The sequence below is a fragment of the Pipistrellus hanaki genome, assembly GCF_964339955.1.
Source record: "Pipistrellus hanaki genome assembly, chromosome: 2".
Taxonomy (NCBI): Eukaryota; Metazoa; Chordata; class Mammalia; order Chiroptera; family Vespertilionidae; genus Pipistrellus; species Pipistrellus hanaki.
The window spans coordinates 54,402,531-54,421,202 of record NC_140504.1 but is presented as its reverse complement, the minus strand read 5'-3'; the positions used below and the strand labels follow the sequence as shown (position 1 = coordinate 54,421,202).

General features: G+C 40.1%; 1 protein-coding gene across 6 annotated transcripts in view; it reads left to right on the top strand.

Moving 5' to 3' along the window:
- The window catches only part of STXBP5L (syntaxin binding protein 5L), a 157,491-nt gene extending 139,624 nt beyond the window's left edge, over positions 1-17,867 (top strand). For all 6 annotated transcript variants that reach the window (XM_084871511.1, XM_084871510.1, XM_084871509.1 and 3 more), the window contains 5 exons: positions 5,411-5,771; positions 7,566-7,731; positions 11,455-11,566; positions 15,496-15,716; positions 16,222-17,867. In XM_084871511.1, coding sequence (XP_084727637.1) covers positions 5,411-5,771; positions 7,566-7,731; positions 11,455-11,566; positions 15,496-15,716; positions 16,222-16,263 — 902 coding nt within the window. In that variant the 3' untranslated portion in view covers positions 16,264-17,867. The remainder of the gene's footprint in view (positions 1-5,410; positions 5,772-7,565; positions 7,732-11,454; positions 11,567-15,495; positions 15,717-16,221) is intronic.
- The last annotated feature ends 805 nt before the right edge of the window (positions 17,868-18,672 follow it).

Here is an 18,672-nt window from a genome sequence, read left to right as displayed (position 1 = left end):
CCTTAGCATATCATTAGCATATTACACTTTGATTGAATGGCTGACTGGATGACCAGACACTTAGCATATTAGGCTTTCAGTATATAGGACTAGATGCCCGGTGCAGGGAACCCATGCAAGAGAAAGCCTTCGTATCCCCAGCTGCCTCAGCCCTCACATCCCCAGCTTCATCCAGAAGGTCCTCTGGATGGTTGTTCTGCTTTTTGGCTGGTCGATTTTCATATTGCACTTTTAATATTATAGATTGTAAGTGGAATAGCTCTCTCTACTAGTGTTGCAAATTCACATAAATGCATGCGTGTGGCTTAAACAACAGTTGTTTTCTCATATTTCTGAAGGCTAGAGGTCCAAGATTAAGGTGTTGGCAATGTTGGTTTCTTCTGAGGCCTCTCCCAGATGTGCAGGTGGCCATCCCTCTGTGTGCATGTACCCTGGGGGCTGCCTGTCCCAATCTCCTCTTCTTGGAAAGACTAATTCCTAGTCTGTTGAATTAGGGCCCACCCTAACAGCCTCATTTTAACTTAATCACCTCTTTAAAATCTATCTTAAAGTCACAGTCTGAGGTACTGGGGTTTATAGTTTCAACATATGAATGGGCGGGGGTACAATTCAAACTATAACATATATTGTATTTTAAAAGTTAATCTATGTGGATCATTTTAAATTTTATTTTTAAATTATAGTTGACATACATTATATTAGTTTCAAGTGTACATTAGTGATTTGACATTTATATACTTTATAAAGTGATCACCATAAGTCTAGTGACCATTTGACACCATATTATTATTATGATATTATTGACTATATTCCCTATATCCATGACTTTTTTCTATAAATGGCAGTTTGTATATCTTAGTCCCCTCCTTTACTTTTCACCCATCCCCCAAAACTCTGCTATCTGGCAATCATCAATTTGTTCTCTGCATTTAAGAGTTTGTTTCTGAGTGAAATAAGATAGAGGAAGACAAAAGCTGTATGTTTTCACTTACGTGGAATCTAAAAAATAAAATGAGCCAACAAAGCTGAAACAAACTCATACAGAGGATTACTTTTTAAATTATAAATTTATTTCACAATAAAACATTTTTATTACATTTCTAATTTTTAAAGAAGTATGCACAATTCTTTTAGTCCTTAGCTCACTTTTTAGTGAAATTGAGAACTGTGTTGATGTTGTTTTTAAAGTTAACCAAATTGACAAACCTTTGGCTACACTAAGAAAAAAAAGAGAAGACTCAAATAAAATTAGAAATGAAAAATAAGCCATTACAATTGATACCATAGAATTAAAAATTATATGCCAACAAATTGGATAACCTAGAAGAAATGAATACATTCCCAGAAACATATAACCTACTAAGACTGAATCACGAAGAAATAGAAAGCCTGAACAGACCTGTAACTACTAAGGAGAAGGAATCAGTAATCAAAAACCTCTTCACAAAGAAAACCCCACTTCTTTTCTAAGGAATCTTTTCACAGAAATTTATCTTGGTTATCTTAAAAATAAATTCTATTCAATGATATGGAAATTTGAAATCGCTACCAGTGTTTCCCAAACTTCTCTCGTGATGAGAATCACCTGGTGGAGTTGTTAAAACACAGATTCCTGAATCCCAACTAAGAAGTGCTAAACTAGAATTTTTGAGAACATATAGGTAAAATTGCATACCTAACTTAGTGCTCTGTATATAACATCTGTGTTAGAGCACTAGTTAAGTATACAATTTTACCTATATGTTCCCAAAAATTCTAGTTTAGCACTTCTTAGTTGGGATTCAGGAATCTGTGTTTTAACAACTCCACCAGGTGATTCTCATCATGAGAGAAGTTTGGGAAACACTGCGCTAAACTATTGAATTTTAGAGGGAACGCATCTAGAGAGTATCCATCCTAGTGGCAATAGCTGTGGTTGGAATCAGAATCAACAGGGGCTGTTACAGCACAGATTACTGGGTGCCATCTGGCTTTTCTGATTCGGTAGGTCTGGGCTGGAGGAGAGGGATTTGCATTTTTAATAAGCTCCCAGGTGATGCTGGTCCTGCAAATGCAACTTCGCAGGCAGGAATGGAAAAGCCCCCAGTTCCTTTCCCCCTGGGTAAGGAAAAGCCTGGTCCTTCCTCCTGTGCTTTTCCTGTGCCTCACTCACAGCACTTCTTACAGAGTTTTGGAGGGATTTTTCCCTCAACAAGCAATTCTCTGCAACCCTGGCTGGTTGTCCCATAATTTAACGTAAGTCTGATACTGGAGATAATGTCAGATCCCACACGTTAAGGGCTCAGTCCCACAAGTTACGGGTTCAGTCGTATCAGACTGTCCCCCGCACTCCTTCAGGAGCCAGTCGCAAGTCTAGGTTACTACCTGTGCTTCGGCTATAAAACTGAGGACACACCCCTTCTTGGGTTTAATTTGCTATGGCAGCACATAGAACTCAGAAAAACTAGTTACTTACTGTTTCCAGTTTATTAAGAAGGGAGACAGGTGAATTTCCAGGTAGAAGAGATGCCAGGACAAAATAAGTGGGGAGGTCACAGAGCTTCCATGCCTCTCCCACACCCCCACTTTTTCACCCACCCGGAAGCTCTCCAAACCCCTCCTTTTGGTTTTTATGGAGGCTTCACTGCACAGGTATAATTGATTGAATTCACTGGTTATTGAACTCTATCTCCAGCCCCTCTACCTCAGGCAGATCCTCTAATCATGGTTGGTTCCCCTGGCAACTAGCCTCCACCCTAAAGCAAGGGCCAAAGTCAGCTCCTTAACATAACAAAGGACATCTGTGTAGCTCTCATCACTTAGGAAATTCCAAAGGACCCTGCCCCAACTGGTAATAAAGACCAAATACCTATTATACATCACAATAGCACTCATGCATATTAAGCTTACTCAAAATCCTGGTTCAATTTAATTCTGCCTACTATTTCTATACCTGTATAGCTGAATATGGCTTGGAAAAATGTATAACCACACTAATAGACTTGTTTTGAAATACATCGTCGATAACTTTCTATGGGCTCCTGTGTTGCTGGGTAATCATACTATCTCTCACCCTCTTGAACAACAATTACAATTTTCTCCACTCTCCTCAAACCTCCAGTACCTCCTCCACTGTTTTCAATCTCAGCTAACAATGTGTGTCCTCTTTCCCTGAGAAAACTAAAACAGGTAAGAACCATAGTTGACACCACAGTATCTGCCAACCTGTCTACCTGTATCTCCATGGTCTCTATATTCTCTCCTATTTTTATGACTATTCTGTGTAAACTCCTAACTTGATCAATTTCTCCATGTGCGCACTAGATTCTGCTCAAGAAAGTCAATCCAGCAATTTTTCCTTTTTGTAATTATATGTCATATTTATATTACTTATAATTGTATAATTCTGATTATAATAAATGTTTCTATTAGATCGGCATACAAACATGCTGTTATTTCTTCCATTAAAGAGGAAAAAGCCCTCTCTTAAATCTATTCTTCTGTAATGCCCCATTTCACTTCTTTATCTTTAAAGTAAAACTCCTTTAAATGGTTGTTATATTCACTGTTTCCAATTTTATTTTCCCATTTTTTTAAAAATTCTTTATTGTTGAAAGTATTACATATATCCCTCCTTTCCCCTCCCCCCCCCCATTGTTATCTCCCAGCCTGCCCTCTCTCCTCCTTCTCCATCCCCTCTCCCCCTTCTGGCCTACATCCCCTCCCCCATTGTCTGTGTCCATTGATTATGCTTATATAGACACAAGTTCTTTGGTTGATCTCTTACCTCCCATTCTTTCTTGATTGCATTGTGATCAAGCTTTCACCCATACCAATCAGCAAAAATCTCCATATATGTTATCACTGACCTCATTATTGAATCCAGTGGTCAGTTCTCAAGCAATATCTTACTTGACATATCAGCAACACAATACACAATTTACCATCGTCTCTACCTTAAAACACTTCAATTCCAGAACACTTTATTTACCTAGTTTTCTTCCTATATTTCTAACCCTTCCTTTTTAGTTCTCTTTACTGTTTCCTCCTCATTTCACTGGACTTAAAATGTCAGAATGCACAAATACTCAATCTTTTTGGTTTTCTATTTGTATTCAAGCCCGAGAAGAAATCAGCCAGCTTCATGACTTTAAATGCCACTTCTAATCTTACTAGAGGCCTGGTGCACCAATTCGAATTTAGGATCAATTCTAAATTAATTCTAATTATTTATTATGGCTTTGGAATTATTTTTTCTTCATGGAAGGTTGGGAGAGCTATTTTTTTTTTTTTTTTTTTTTTTTTTTTTTTTTTATACCCTGACCCTCAAACTGAAGGCCTAAGTCCCTACTTTCCTATCCTATTCAGTTCCCTAGCAGGACGTTCACAGGCCACACATTCTGGTTTTAATGTGAGTTTAAAAACACAACTGAGATGTTAAAGCTCTGAACATGTTATTTGAATGTGATAAATTTTAAGTACTTCAAACTATAAAGTACTTTCTAAATGGAATGTATTTTTATATATCACCTTCCTTTTTCATGTCTCTGTACACTCCTGAAGTCTGTCAGCTTGATTAATCTTGTTACTCTCTCTATGGTGTTAAAAAAAAACATAGGGGGGGAAAGGCTGCTAGGGCACTGCTTAAGGGAGAGTCTGGAAGTGTCAAAAGGTCAATCTTCAAGTTACCTTCAAAGCTTTGTCCTGTCTACTGGGACAGGTGAAAATTACCCACAGGTAGTAATCTGGCCTGGATATTCTCTTGGAGAATGCAGGTGAGTAAACCGCTCTTCGGCATAAAGATGGATTAGCCTGACCAAGAGCCAAAGGTAGTTTGCTTTATTCCATATAATCAACATTGTTAGCATGCACTCTAGATATATTCTGAGTGCTCAATTTCAGAAGAAGGAAAACAACATTTCCTAGTGAATAAGCCTATGAGAGAAATGGAATCAGATGACATGATTATTTTTTCAGTTGAAATTATTTCAATAAATAAAAATTATATATTTTCTGAAAATTGCTTTTTAAAGAAAGGATTTTAAGGGGGACTATATGGTATAAAGAAAGAACACTGGATTAGGAATCAGGAAACCTGAATTTTAGTCCATACTCAGCAACTAACTTGACTTGGCCCAAGTCTAATCATCTTTCTGGGTCCCCACTTTCTTATTAGTCTACTGAGAGCATACAACAAGTTGATGTCTTAGGCTCCTGTCAGAACTAACATTCTCTGTGTGCAAGTTGTTGGAATTAATGGACTCACAAATCTGATTCATATATTATACTATACTAAACTATACTATACTATACTATTGTATATTATACTATAGATTTAAATTATAATATAAAACATTTATTGCCCATAGATGAATAACAGCTGTTTTAGAAAGAATTTGACATGCCAATGACATAAAATTTTTTTTTGCAGGTACATTCCTCTCATTGAAAGGAGCTGTGCTAACATTCTCCTGTATGGATAGAACTGGTGGATTAATGCAGCCACCGTATGAAGTGTGGAGGGACCCAAACAGCACAGATGAAAATGAAAAATCTTGGAGAAGGAAGTTGGTCATGAACTGCCCCTCTCTGTCACAGGAAGTAGGAGATCATCAGTATACAATCGTCTGCTCAGAAAAACAAGCCAAAGTTTTCTCACTGCCTTCTCAGACTTGCCTTTATGTTCATAACATCACCGAGACATCTTTTATACTGCAAGCAGATGTGGTGGTCATGTGTAACAGTGCCTGCTTGGCATGCTTTTGTGCCAATGGGCATATCATGATAATGAGGTACTTGCCTTCTTTATAAATTATCTATAATCACAACAGTGCCAACAAGGTACAATGTTGAGAAGTATATGTGTAATCTGCAAGATGTTATAAAGAAGCAACCTGAAATCCTTGTTTCATTGTGTTTTTGAATGTCTTATTGTTCTACAATTTAAGAAGAGTTTAGCTTTTTTATTTTTTGTTTTGGTTGGGTGTTTTGTTTGCTAAAAATGCTTCACATTTTGAATAAAAATATATTTTAATTGACATTAAAAAATCTAGGGAAAGAGTGATTTTCCAGTCACTCACAAATTCACTCAGCAAATATTTATTGAGCCTAGGTTATCTCCCAGAAGCTATACTAGGCACTAGAAATCTAAAGATAAAGAAACTATAAGGAAAATAAGTGAACTGTTATTTTTACTATGTTTCATAGTCCACATAAGAATTTTACATACAGAATTTAATTTGATCCTTTTAGCTTCTCTAGGACCTGGAAAATAAAGTATTATTTGCATCCACTATTTTATACATGTTAATGAATTAACCTCTTTCCCACCACCACACATTAATTTGACTGAATCTATTATGGATTCTATTTAACTGGGTGTGTTTTGAACTCATATCCAAATGAGTTTAGTTACTTGAAATGCCATAACATATACTTTTTAATAATAATTTTTTTCATACTAAGTCTTTGAAATTCAGTATATAGTGTACACTTACAGAACATCTCAATACAGACAAGCCACATATCAACTGCTCAATAGGCACATGTGGCTAGTGGCTACCACCTTGGACAGCACACTGCTATGACCTCATGAAAAGTATATTCCAACAGCACATATTTCAAGTCTCATTTTATATGGTAAGATTCTAGGGTTTAAATTGTAATTACAAACTATTTTTAGATGGTAAATTAATACTTTTTTTCAAAGTACTGGTTTTATCATCTGGAATAAGTTAAAATCATTGTGCATATGGGAATTAGTAGGATGATTTCAAAGCTTGAGATATAATTACAAGTTTATTTTTCTCCACTTGGCATTTGAGGTGTGATTTACAAGCAATGAGATATTTCCTTCAGTAGTTTGTAAAACTGGCTCAAACGACAGTATCCACGGGACATTGTTTAGAAAAATGAATTTAAGGGAAAACATTGGCTCTAACATTAGGATAAGCATATAGCCTTTCAGTAAGACACTAGGAGATGAGTGATATTCATTTGGATGTACAAATTCTCATCTATTATGTATTATTCTCATCCCCTTACAGCCCTGGCCATGCTTATATTTATTAATCATGCCTTCAGTGTAGTCACAGGTAATTTCCATTTCCTGTGTCCTGAGGGAGTGAAGAAATGGAGCACAAAGCACTCCATTCCCAGGCACAGTGACCTGGACCCACTCTATGTCGCCATCAGCTCACAACCTCCTCAAACTCAGGAGTTTTGCCTTAAAAGACCAAGTATGCAGTCAGGCACTTTCCAGTGGTAGTGTTTCTGTCATAACCAAAGATATAGCCACACTGTAGAAACTTGTGAAATGCTTCAAAAAGTATCCTGAAATTTCTGGCCACTCACTTAATTCCATCTTCAAAGACATTTGCTAAGTACTAGATAAATTAAGATAGAAGAAGTGTGCCCATGGTTTTTTATGTAAACAATTTTATGTCAAAGTCATGAGACTTCAAGAGATTAAAAAGAAACAAGCACAAAATAGAGGTATAAACATTGTTTTTCTGTATAGCTTTTAAGAAATTAAAAGCTGCTAACAATATGAATATAAAATGTGGATTTGCTTTTTCCCCTTGCAGCCTGCCTAGTCTTCGCCCAATGTTGGATGTTAATTATTTGCCACTGACAGACATGAGGATAGCACGGACATTCTGTTTCACTAACGAAGGGCAGGCATTATACCTGGTCTCTCCTACGGAAATTCAGCGGTTAACGTACAGCCAAGAAATGTGTGATAATCTACAGGTAAGTCAGGCACAAAAAATCATTGGAGTGGTTGTAAAAAGAGAGAATGAGAGAGATGTAGAAAAACTAAAATACTGTCCAGGCCAGTATGGCTCAGCTGGTTTGACCGTCTTCCTGTACACCAAAAGGTGGCGGGTTCGATTCCCTTAGGACACAAACCCAGGTTGTAGGTTTGATGCCCAGTCAGAGTGCATGTGTGTGTGTGTGTAGGGGGGGGGGGGGAAGGGGAGAGAGGAGAGATGCGGCGCATATCTAGTTGATATTTCTCTCTCTCTTTCTTCTTCTCTGCCCTCTTCCCTTTCTCTCTTTTAAAAAATATTTTTTTTTATAAAGCATTGTTTTAAAAATAAAAGCTAAAGCATTATTGGGCCAGACAATAAATATGCCTTTCCTAGAATATGTCGAATATTATGTTCCTCACTGTGACCCTACCAAATGTGTTTCTAGGTATATTCAGAAAAAGTAAGTAAGAGGGAAAAATGTAAAGATTATGCTTATTAATGGTTGATTTTTAAATTTTGGGTTTTGTGGTTTTTTTCACCTGTGGAGAATGCTCTGAAAGATGATAAACTCTCCCTCCAGGATGGAGGATGTGTCTGTGCACACAAAAACTTTTCATACAATTCAGGGAGTTCATGGACTTTTTTTTTTTTTTTAAATCAATCTTTATTGTTCATATTATTACAAAGGTTCCTCATTTCTTCCCCCCTCCACCAGGTCCCCCCCCCCACCTTCCGCCCCCTCCCCATCCCTCATTGTCCTCATCCATAGGTGCAGTTTATGTTCAATCTCTTCCTCCCTCCCTTTCCCCGATAGTAAATCCCTTTTCAGATAGTAAATCAGTTACTTAGCATTTTCTCATATCAATAATACCTCCACATGCCCAATAATACATTTCACACAAAAGACATTTCCAAATAGGTCAACCAGCCTCATCCAGGCCCCACCCAAGGCACTCACAGATCAACACCCCAGCCCTATACTAACTCAACACATCCAGATCTAAGCCTTCATCACTTGATTCAGCAGACCCTCAAGTTCCCACAAAAGTTTCCAGCCATGTCTGAGAGGCAGCCGTGGGGCAGGGGCAGGCGCGGAGTGAGCTGTTTCGGGCCTGGCTGCTCCGGGCCTGGCCTCTGTTGCTCTGGTTCGTTCCACAACCAGCTGCTCCGGGTCTGGTCACTGCCGCTCCAGACCTAGTTGCTCTGGACTTGGCTGCTGCTGCTCCGGGCCTGGCTGCTCCGGGCCTGGTCGCTCCCAGCCTGGCAGCTGCTGCTCCAGGCCTGGCCGCACCCGACCCGGCTGCTCCGGGCCTGGCCGCTCCCAGCCTGGCAGCTGCTGCTTCAGGCCTGGGACTTTTTTTTTTTTTAAAGGAAAACTTAATTTGGTTAAGAGCCATACAAAAGAAACACATACTTATTCTGTGGGTTAGAGCTGAGCATTTGTCCTTGATCATAGCACTGAGCAGAGCATAGATACAGAATAAATATAAAAGCCTCACAAAAATTTAAAAATACCCTTAGAAATTTTATTGGTTCAATGCCCTCATTTTACAAATAAGAAAACTAAAAGCCATTCATTATAACACAGAGTTTTAAGAGTATAAGATCTGAACTATTTGAGTGTATTTTGCCCACTTGCAAGACTGTGGATATTTTACTTAGCCTACCTTAGAGCATGGTGTGATAATTAAGGAGGAATTCATATAAAGCACTGAGCACAGTGCCTGAAATATAGGAAGTTTTTAAAATAAACAATAATGTTATTATCATTACTCAACAAATACTGAGTTGATCCTGTATGCCTAATACTTTGGCTAGGCTCTAGGAATCCTATATAATAAAGATGTAATATGCAAATGGTCATTATGCCATGAAGTATAATGACCCACTGCTTAAAGACCAGATATCAGATCAGCTGTGAGGGTGGGGCAGCAAGCTACAATCAGGCAGCGGAGAGCTACAGGAGGGAGCAGGGCAGCAAGCTATGAGGGGGGTAGGAGTGGGGGCAAAGGGAGTTGCAGGAGGGCAGGGCGGCAGGTGGAGAGCTACAGGAAGGCAGCAGTGAGCTACTGGCTATAAGCGTGTGGTGGAGAGCTACAGGAGGGGACAGGGCAGCAAGCTATGAGGGGGGCTGAGGGGCAGGGGGCAGGGGAGCTACTGGTGAACAGATTCCTGTGCAGGGCTACTAGTGTAGTCATAAACAAGATGTAAGTCCTATCTGCTAGAGTGGAGGGAGGCAACCACAGTACTCTGCGGAAATGCTGCCTATAGATGGCTGAGCCGGTACTGGGGAGACATTTATAGGGCACCTGGGCTGATGAAAAGAGGAAGTGAGCAGTTAAACATCATGAGAAGGATGAGGAGGAGTTCCCCATGGGAATGGCGGCTGGGGGTGGAAAAGGTGATGATATTCTTGCCAGAGTAGTGCCACACAAAGCCCAAAGGCTTAGGAAACTGCCAACAAAGTTCAGAGTTGGGAAGTGAGAAGAGTGAGGATGGTGCTGGAGAATTAGTCAAGAATAGAGCTTGGATCACCTTTAAGCTCCTTTTATCCCAACAGTATTTCCCCTAAGGGCAACAGGAAGTCATTTAAAAGATTTAGCAAAGTGTTTATTGAAACTAACATTCTGGAGGCAGTATAGCCATTGGTTTTGAGGAATTAAGGTGGGGAGAGCAATTAGGAGGCTTTTAAAAAATAATTAAGGCTAAAAATAACAGTGGCTTGAAATGAGGCAGCCAGCAGTGAGGATGGAGAAAGTTAGCAGATTCAATAGCTAAGAAGTGTAATCAGTTGGGTTGGAGGATTATTAGCGGTAGGAGTGAGGGACAGGAAGGAATTAATAACTCTTCCTGGGTTTCTAGCTTGGGAAACTGGATAGCTGGTGTACTGCCAATTCCAAAAAGAAATGACTAAGGAGGAGAGCTCAAGTCTGCTGAGTGGAGGTGAGGGGAGATGACGATGAAGTCATATAGCAAACTCCTAGACAAGCTGGCATTAGGACACAGATCTGACTTGTGGTTGAAGTCCCTTCCCCCACATTGATAGTTCTCAAATTTTGATCTGCTTTAGAAAGACCTAGAGAACAAGTATAAAGTAGAGATAACCACAGCGCATTTTTGTAGATTCTGATTGAGTGTGTTGGAGTAAAGCCTGAGCATCTGTATTTCCAAGATTTTTCTCCAGTCACTGAAGCACACCACATTGAGAACAGCTCAGCTGTGCCTCACCATGCAGTAGCTGCCTATCTGACTCCTTTAAATTATCTTGAGCCATTTCATAATCTTGTACTTGATATAAAAACAAATCCAACCTTTCTCCATGTACCACCACAGGCTTCCCATTTCATAGGGAACTCATGCTTGTTTAGGAGACAGACTAGGTCAGGCAGAAGCTATAGTAATTGAAAAAGATCAGAAGTCTAGATTAATAGTCATTGACCAAGTGGAAATTAACCCGAAAGTGAATATACTATCTTTCCCTGCTTTCTAATTGTAAAGGAAATAAGAGCCCAGAAATATAAAAATTTTAGGATGGCAATTCCTAGAGAAGAAAAGGAAAAGGAGAGGGAATGACAGACAGGACTGGGAGCAAAACAAACTCAGAAAGATATGGAAAGCAAACTGTCTTTTCATGATGTGCTCTAACAACCACAGGGTTATCTTTTGATATATTAATTTATTTGTAGTTACTCCAATGCTTTTTTCTTTGAATTATGTACAGGACATGCTGGGAGATTTGTTTACCCCCATAGAGACACCAGAAGCTCAAAACAGAGGTTTCCTAAAGGGACTGTTTGGTGGAAGTGGACAAACTTTTGACAGAGAAGAGCTCTGTGAGTACACTCCTGATCCTAAGATTGTGTTACAAAATAGAAGATGTGTGTGTGTGTGTGTGTGTGTGACTTAACATGACATATGACTTTGAATTCTAGAGTGGATTATTTTGCTTCTATGCCATGAAAATTATTTCTGTTTATTAAACCTGAATAAAGTTGATCACTTTATAGTAGGAAATAGTTTAACAAAAATAGTACATAAAATTCATGCAAATAATGAGTAAGCTAACAGATGTGTCATTTGCAAGTAGATCGTGTTTGCAATGAAGAATGAAGATATTCAGTTACACCTGTGTAAAAAAACAAAACAAAACAAAACAAAAAACAAGAACAACAAAACATTTTGAACCTGCCTGCCATTAACCACTGCTGGGAAACAAACACATAGTTTATCAATACTACAGAGCAAATTATTTTAATATCTACCACCGAGACTCTGATGACCAGTAATAAAAAAGCAGTAGAAAGATGCTAGGCAACATTTTTAGAAAGAAGTCAAGAATGTATTTTCATTGTATATTGTTAATGGGAATATAAATTTGTGCAGTCACTATAGAAAATGGTACAGATATTCCTTTAAAAAATAGAGCTGCCATATGACCCAGCAATCCCACTCTGGGTATTTATCCAAAGAAAACAAAAAATACTAATTAAAAACACATGTGTATCCCGATGTTCGTTGCAGCATTATTTATAGTATACAGATATGGAAGCAACCTAAGTGTTCATCAATAGATAACTAGATAAAGAAGATATGGTATATATGGTATATATATAATGGAATATTACTCAACCATAAAAAAGAATGAAATATTGCCATCTTATATAATAAAATAGTAATATGCAAATTGATCATCACTCCAAGACACAAAATGGCTGCCCCCATGTGGTCAAAGATGGCTGCCTCCCTGTGGACACAAGATGGCCACCACAAAATGGCCTGCAGGGGAGGGCAATTGTGGGCAGTTAGCGGTGACCAGGCAGGCAGAGGAGGGCAGTTGGGGAAGATCACGCTAGTAGGGGAGGGCAGTTGAGGGCGATCAGGCCAGCAGGGGAGGGCAGTTAGGGGTGAATAGGCCAGCAGAGGAGGGCAGTTGGGGGAGACCAGGCCAGCAGGGGAGGGCAGTTAGGGGCAATTGGGCTGGCCAGGGAGCAGTTAGGCGTCAATCAGGCTGGCAAGGGAGTGGTTAGGGGGTGATCAGGCTGGTTAGGGCAATCAGGCAAAGGCAGGTGAGAAGTTGGGAACCAGCAGTCTTGGTTTGTGAGAGGTATGTCCAACTGCCCATGTAGGCCCAATCCCACTGGGATTGGGCCTAAACAGGAGGTCACACATCCCTCGAGGGGTCCCAGATGTGTGAGGGTGAAGATTGGGTTGAGGGACACCAACCCCAAGCATGAATTTCATGCACCGGGCCTCTAGTTTATAATGATATGGATGGGCCTAAAGGGTAATATGCTAAATAAAATAAGTCAGACAGAGAAAGACAATATTGTCATTTCACTTATATGTGGAATCTAAAAAGCAAAAATAATTAACAAACAAAACAAGAACAGACTCATGGATATAGAGAATAAGTTAATGATTTCTAAAGGGGGGGAAGGTTTCAAAAAGGGAGGAAGGTTTCAAAAAGGGTGGGGGGAATAAGTTTTTCTAGAATATCTTATCATCATTTGATCTTGCAGATAAAAAAATCTTTTAAACTTTTACCTAGGCAAAACATCTAGGTGCTTCCATACAATTCAATATTTATTCTTCAGCCATAAAAAGGCATGAAATTTGATATCTGTCACAACATGGATGAACCTTGAAAACATCATGCTAAGTTAAAGGAGGACAAAAAGGTCACTTATTATATGATTTATTCCATTTATATAAAATGTCCAGAATGAGAAATTCAGAGAGACAGGAAGTAGATTAGTAGTTGCCAGGCAAGAAGTGACTGTTTAATGGCTATGGCGTTTCTTTGGGGTAATGAAAACGTTCTAAAATTAGATAGTGGTGACAGCTGCACAACTTTGAATACAATAAAAACCACTGCCTTATACACTTAAAAAGGAAAACTTTATGGCATGTGAATTATATCCCAATAAGCCTTTTATAGATCTAGATTCCATTCCTAATGTTGCCTCTTTGGGAATGCTCAGAAAGTTTTACCAAGACAGTTGTTTTTCAATTTTTAAAAATTACTTCATAAAATTAAATGAAACTGAGCTTTGTAAATGATATGTAAATGTTAGTCTTTTGTGAAAACATCATATTTATATTAATGCCCATCATGCATATACTCCATATTCTAGTATTTACATAGAGAGAGAGAGAGAGAGAGAAAGAGAGAGAGAGAGAGAGAGAGAGAGAGAGATTTAAAAACAACAACTGAGACCTATAAAGGCTGATAGCAAGATACACAGAGAACACTGGAATGAACACTTGGGTCCAAATTTAAACAAAAGAACAGACCTGTGATTGGAACAGACACTAATGTGAGTTCACATATGCTGTGAACACCCCAATTCAGCAACCTCAAGGATACAATTATCCCGATACCTGTCAGGATCAGAGTAGGCAAACCCTGCTCACCTCCTCCCATGATCACCTTGAAATTACAAAGAGATTACAGAACCACCTGAAGACTAGCTGAGCAGAATCCCTGGAACTAAGAATATAAAGAAGACACCCATGGAGACCAGTAGGACGGCCAAGGCTCGGATGGACAGTCCCACACCCCCGGTGTGGTGACTGGAATCTAGAGGGAATTCTCAGACATGGAGGCCCTGAGGAGCAGGTCTGTCCTCACACCGGGCTCCCTGGCTCAGGGCTCCAGTAGCAGGAAGAAGGGTCCCCGTAACATCTGGCTGTGAGGAGCTGGGGGTCACATCTGGGAAGGGCAGGGGGCTCTGGAGACTGCAGAGAACCTCAAGTTGCTTGTTACACAGACTCACTCAAAAGCTCATAAACCCCGATTTCCAGCACAGGAGCAGCACCTTGGAAAGCTCCGGGGGCAGCAGGGAGGAGCCAAGTTGGTAACTTCAGGGCAAGGCTGGGGGGGCAGGGCCAGAGCAGCGCTCCAGGGACAGGGCCTGGCCGGCATCTGATCCTTTGCGGAGCTCCCCTCCCTCCCCGCCACCAGTGCAGGGGGCACCGAGCCTGTGTTCCCCCATGAACCAGGTTGGCACTGTTCACCCAGCACGGTGATCCCTGACCCCCCTCCCATTCAGCTCACTGCCTGGCCCAGCCTCTTCCAGTGGCTCCTCCACACAAGACGCCCACCTTTCCCCAAACCTGTCAAAGGTCCAAAAACCCAAACAAGCAGCAGCCGACTAAAAACACAAAACGAACAAAAAACCAACAACAACGAACAAATAAAACACCAACTCACTGATACAGAGAACAGATTGGTAATGGCCGAAAGGGAGGGGTTTGGAGGGTTGAGCGAAGAAGATGAAGGGATTAAGAATGCAAATGGCCAGTTATCATAAACCATCACGGGGAGGTAAAGTACAGCGCAGGGAATATAGTCAATAGCATTTGATAACCATGTGTGGTGTCAGATGGGCACTAGACTTATTAGGGGTGATCACTCCATAAAGTATATATATATGTCTAATCACTATGTTGTACCTCCTGAAACTAATGTATTATTGTATGTCAACTGTAATTTAAAAATAACCAAAAAAAAAAAAATGTCATTAGGCCATATTGTGTGACGCACGCGCGCACACACACACACACACACAGGGATGTGGCAATAGCTCTCGGCCTCCTTCATAGGCATTTTTCTTTAAGTGCAATCACAGGGTCAAATACGTCTGTCTCTTACTAGAGGAGTGTGACAGTAGGACTTCATATAAGTACTTCGGTAATAAACTTGACTGCCACTGTCTGAGTGACTGACCAATGTTTTCTGTCGTTCTGTTTGAACTCCCAGTCGGGGAGGCGGCGGCAGGAAAAGCGTCCCGCAGCCTGGCCCAGCACATCCCCGGCCCCGGCAGCATAGAGGGGATGAAGGGCGCTGCGGGCGGGGTGATGGGGGAGCTGACCCGAGCGAGGATCGCGCTGGACGAGCGGGGGCAGAGGCTGGGGGAGCTGGAGGAGAAGACGGCGGGCATGATGACCAGCGCGGAGGCGTTTTCCAAGCACGCACACGAGGTAACTCAGTAACTGGGCATCTTCACACAGTGATGACTTTACACATTTAGGTCCGGTACCAGACAGCTGACGCAGAGTTGCCACGCACATTAAGTCATCCTGGGTCCCACTACGGTCCCTCAGTACTTGGGAGGAAAATCCTTTTTAAAATGCTGTAATACATGACACTCCGTTGTCATGGGGACGGCCTGGGAGGACATCTCCCGTTGGTTCTGAGACGCTGTACGTTGTGCATCTGCTGCCACCGGAGCTCAGGGCAAGCCCAGGCTCCACGCTCCCCTCTGTCTCAGTCTCTGAAATTACTTCTGGTCAGCCGAGTGTTTACAGCTTGGTTTGTTTTTCTAAGAAAAGACTTTGTCATTATTTTACAAAGTAAAGGAAGTTTTATTAGTTTGAAGATTTACTGAGATATTCATGATTAACTCAATATAAGCTTGCTTGATGAACACTTCCTAAGATTTTTTTTATTTTTTTATTAACATCTCACGGTTACTTTTCTTTGCAGTTAATGCTGAAATACAAGGATAAGAAATGGTACCAATTCTAACTTCTACAGAAGCTGTGACTGCTTTGAGAAACCATTATTCAGGGAAACCAAATTTAATTCCCAGCATCACCATTCAACCGCTAGAAGCCAGTTTCTTCTATAAACGTCCGTTACAGCCCATCTGAAGTTACCATGAGAGAGACTTGTCAGAGACACTGTACAAGCGGAAGGCTGGAACCCTGGCCAGAACCCCGAGGTATGGCTGCGTTTGCCGTCTCCCCCGTGGAATGGAGCTGTCGTCTTGGCATGCCATTGGCTAAGGATCTACATTTAGGAACTACGGGGAGTCCTCCTGATTTGAAAAAATCCTGTACAAACAAAAGCATTAATGCACTTACTGAAAAAAACCTTTGCATGATAAATTAACATCTTAAGAGGAAAAGAAAAAAGCATGTTGTGACAGAAGAAAAAAAGATTAATGGTAAACTATTTTTATAAATTGGGCCACATCCCGCAATTTAAAAAATCTGCATTAGAAGTTATCAGTGCATTTCTAGTACATTTACCATACAACTGAAAAGGAAGAGAAAAAAAACCCAAAATTTTCTTCTCATCTATAACTTTCATTAGACTAAAACATGACTGAATTCTGGTGGCGAGCATCTGACTGACTTTCCTCTCACTCATATCATTCACAGTTCTCGGTCATAATCAAGTATTGCCAATACAGTAAATTACCTCTGACACAATTATTTCCATTTCTATCACTTTCAGAACAAGTTGCCATTTTTAGTCACAAACCATGCAGGGTTGGGACACCGCAAAGCATTTTCCAGCTGGTTTTGCTCTGCAGGGGAGCTGACTGATAGGTTTGGGAAACTGGACTGATTCTAGGCACAATGCATTGAGCGTGGAGGACTGATTTCACACACTCTGGCTTCAGTTTCTGAGGTGGCAGTCTCAGTGCTCCACTGTATCCTTGTCTGCCGGTTACATAGTATATTACTGTTCACGCCCAGCGGGTCTGCAATCCAAAGGTGCTCCTGCAGCCGGACACTCAGAGACCAAACTGGTCCTTCTATTCAACGTGATTCAGTAAAACCTCAGTTAATGTTTTGGGAAAGGAATTCTGATTTCTTACATTTCTGATTAACAAGGGCTTTCATTAGGAAATAATTTTGGTTCAATAATCTTTATAAAATATAGTGGTGTTTTTGCTATCTTAGTCACCATTATGCACAACAGAAATACATAGAGAGTTTAATGATACAAAACCAATAATTCTGCCATTCATTAGACTAAGTGATATAAAGTAGAGGGTTATTGTCAATAGATACCAAATACCTATTCCTTATTTAAAAATGTCTTCATCATGAAATAAAGACCACCCTTCACATGACAAAAGGCATCTATCATAACTCAACAGATGACAACTGGAGGCAAAACGAAAGAAGCACACCTGCTGTCATTATTTAACATGAGGTTGGAAGTCAAAAGTCCCAGAAATGAGTATATGCAGGTTTAATAATAATAATAATGGGTTTGGCTTATTTAATTTTGATTAATCAAGATCTTATAAGATGTACATTTGTGTCTTAAGAATTCAGCATTTCCCTGAAGTCAGGTTCTTTTAATAGCCAAAAATAGTATTTCTTGGGTTTTTTTTTAAAAAAAGATTTTAAAAAATCTTTAGTGAATGTGAAGTGTTACCTCCTTTAATTGTTCTTAGTCATTTTGAGAAAAGCCAAGATGATTGAAAGAGTCAGCTAATGTACGCCAGCATAGCGTTTCTCAGACTCCTTGAATTCGCCCAATGTCTCATAAAAGCCTCTCCATGAAGCTCTCCAGAGTCCTGTGAGCAGTTAGGGTAACTAAATCAGACTTCAAAATGCAACACAATACATAAAATTATATAGTAAAAATGTTAAAGAAACTTGAGACCAGGATTTGGGAAACATTGCAACTACTTGTACCATCTTTTTCAAGGACCCAGTTCTCTGAACAAATATTTTATCATTTCTATATTAAAAAAAAAAAAAAAAAACTTTAAAAGACTAAAATATTAATTTTAGGAACAATGAAATTCACTCCAAAGTGGCACTAAGTACACTATCTCTGAAGTCCCCAGTAAGATCTGATTAACTTGGCCTGCGTTGGGGTGTCTGAGCCATGGCACTGTCCACTCACTCTCCATTGTGGGGACCGCCCTCTGCACCTTAGGATGTTCAGCAGCATCCCTGGTCTCTGCCCACCAGATGCCAGGAGCAACCCCTGAGCAATGACAATCACAGATGTCTCCAGCCATTGCCAAAATTGCTCCCAATTGAGAGCCACTGTTCTATATCATTTAAGGACAGGTTAAGTGTGAATATGTAATATATGTCTAGTATAAAATTAAACATCATAAGTGCACAGTGTCTTAAGGTAAATTATTATATCCAAAATTACATGTGTGGTTCATATGCAATA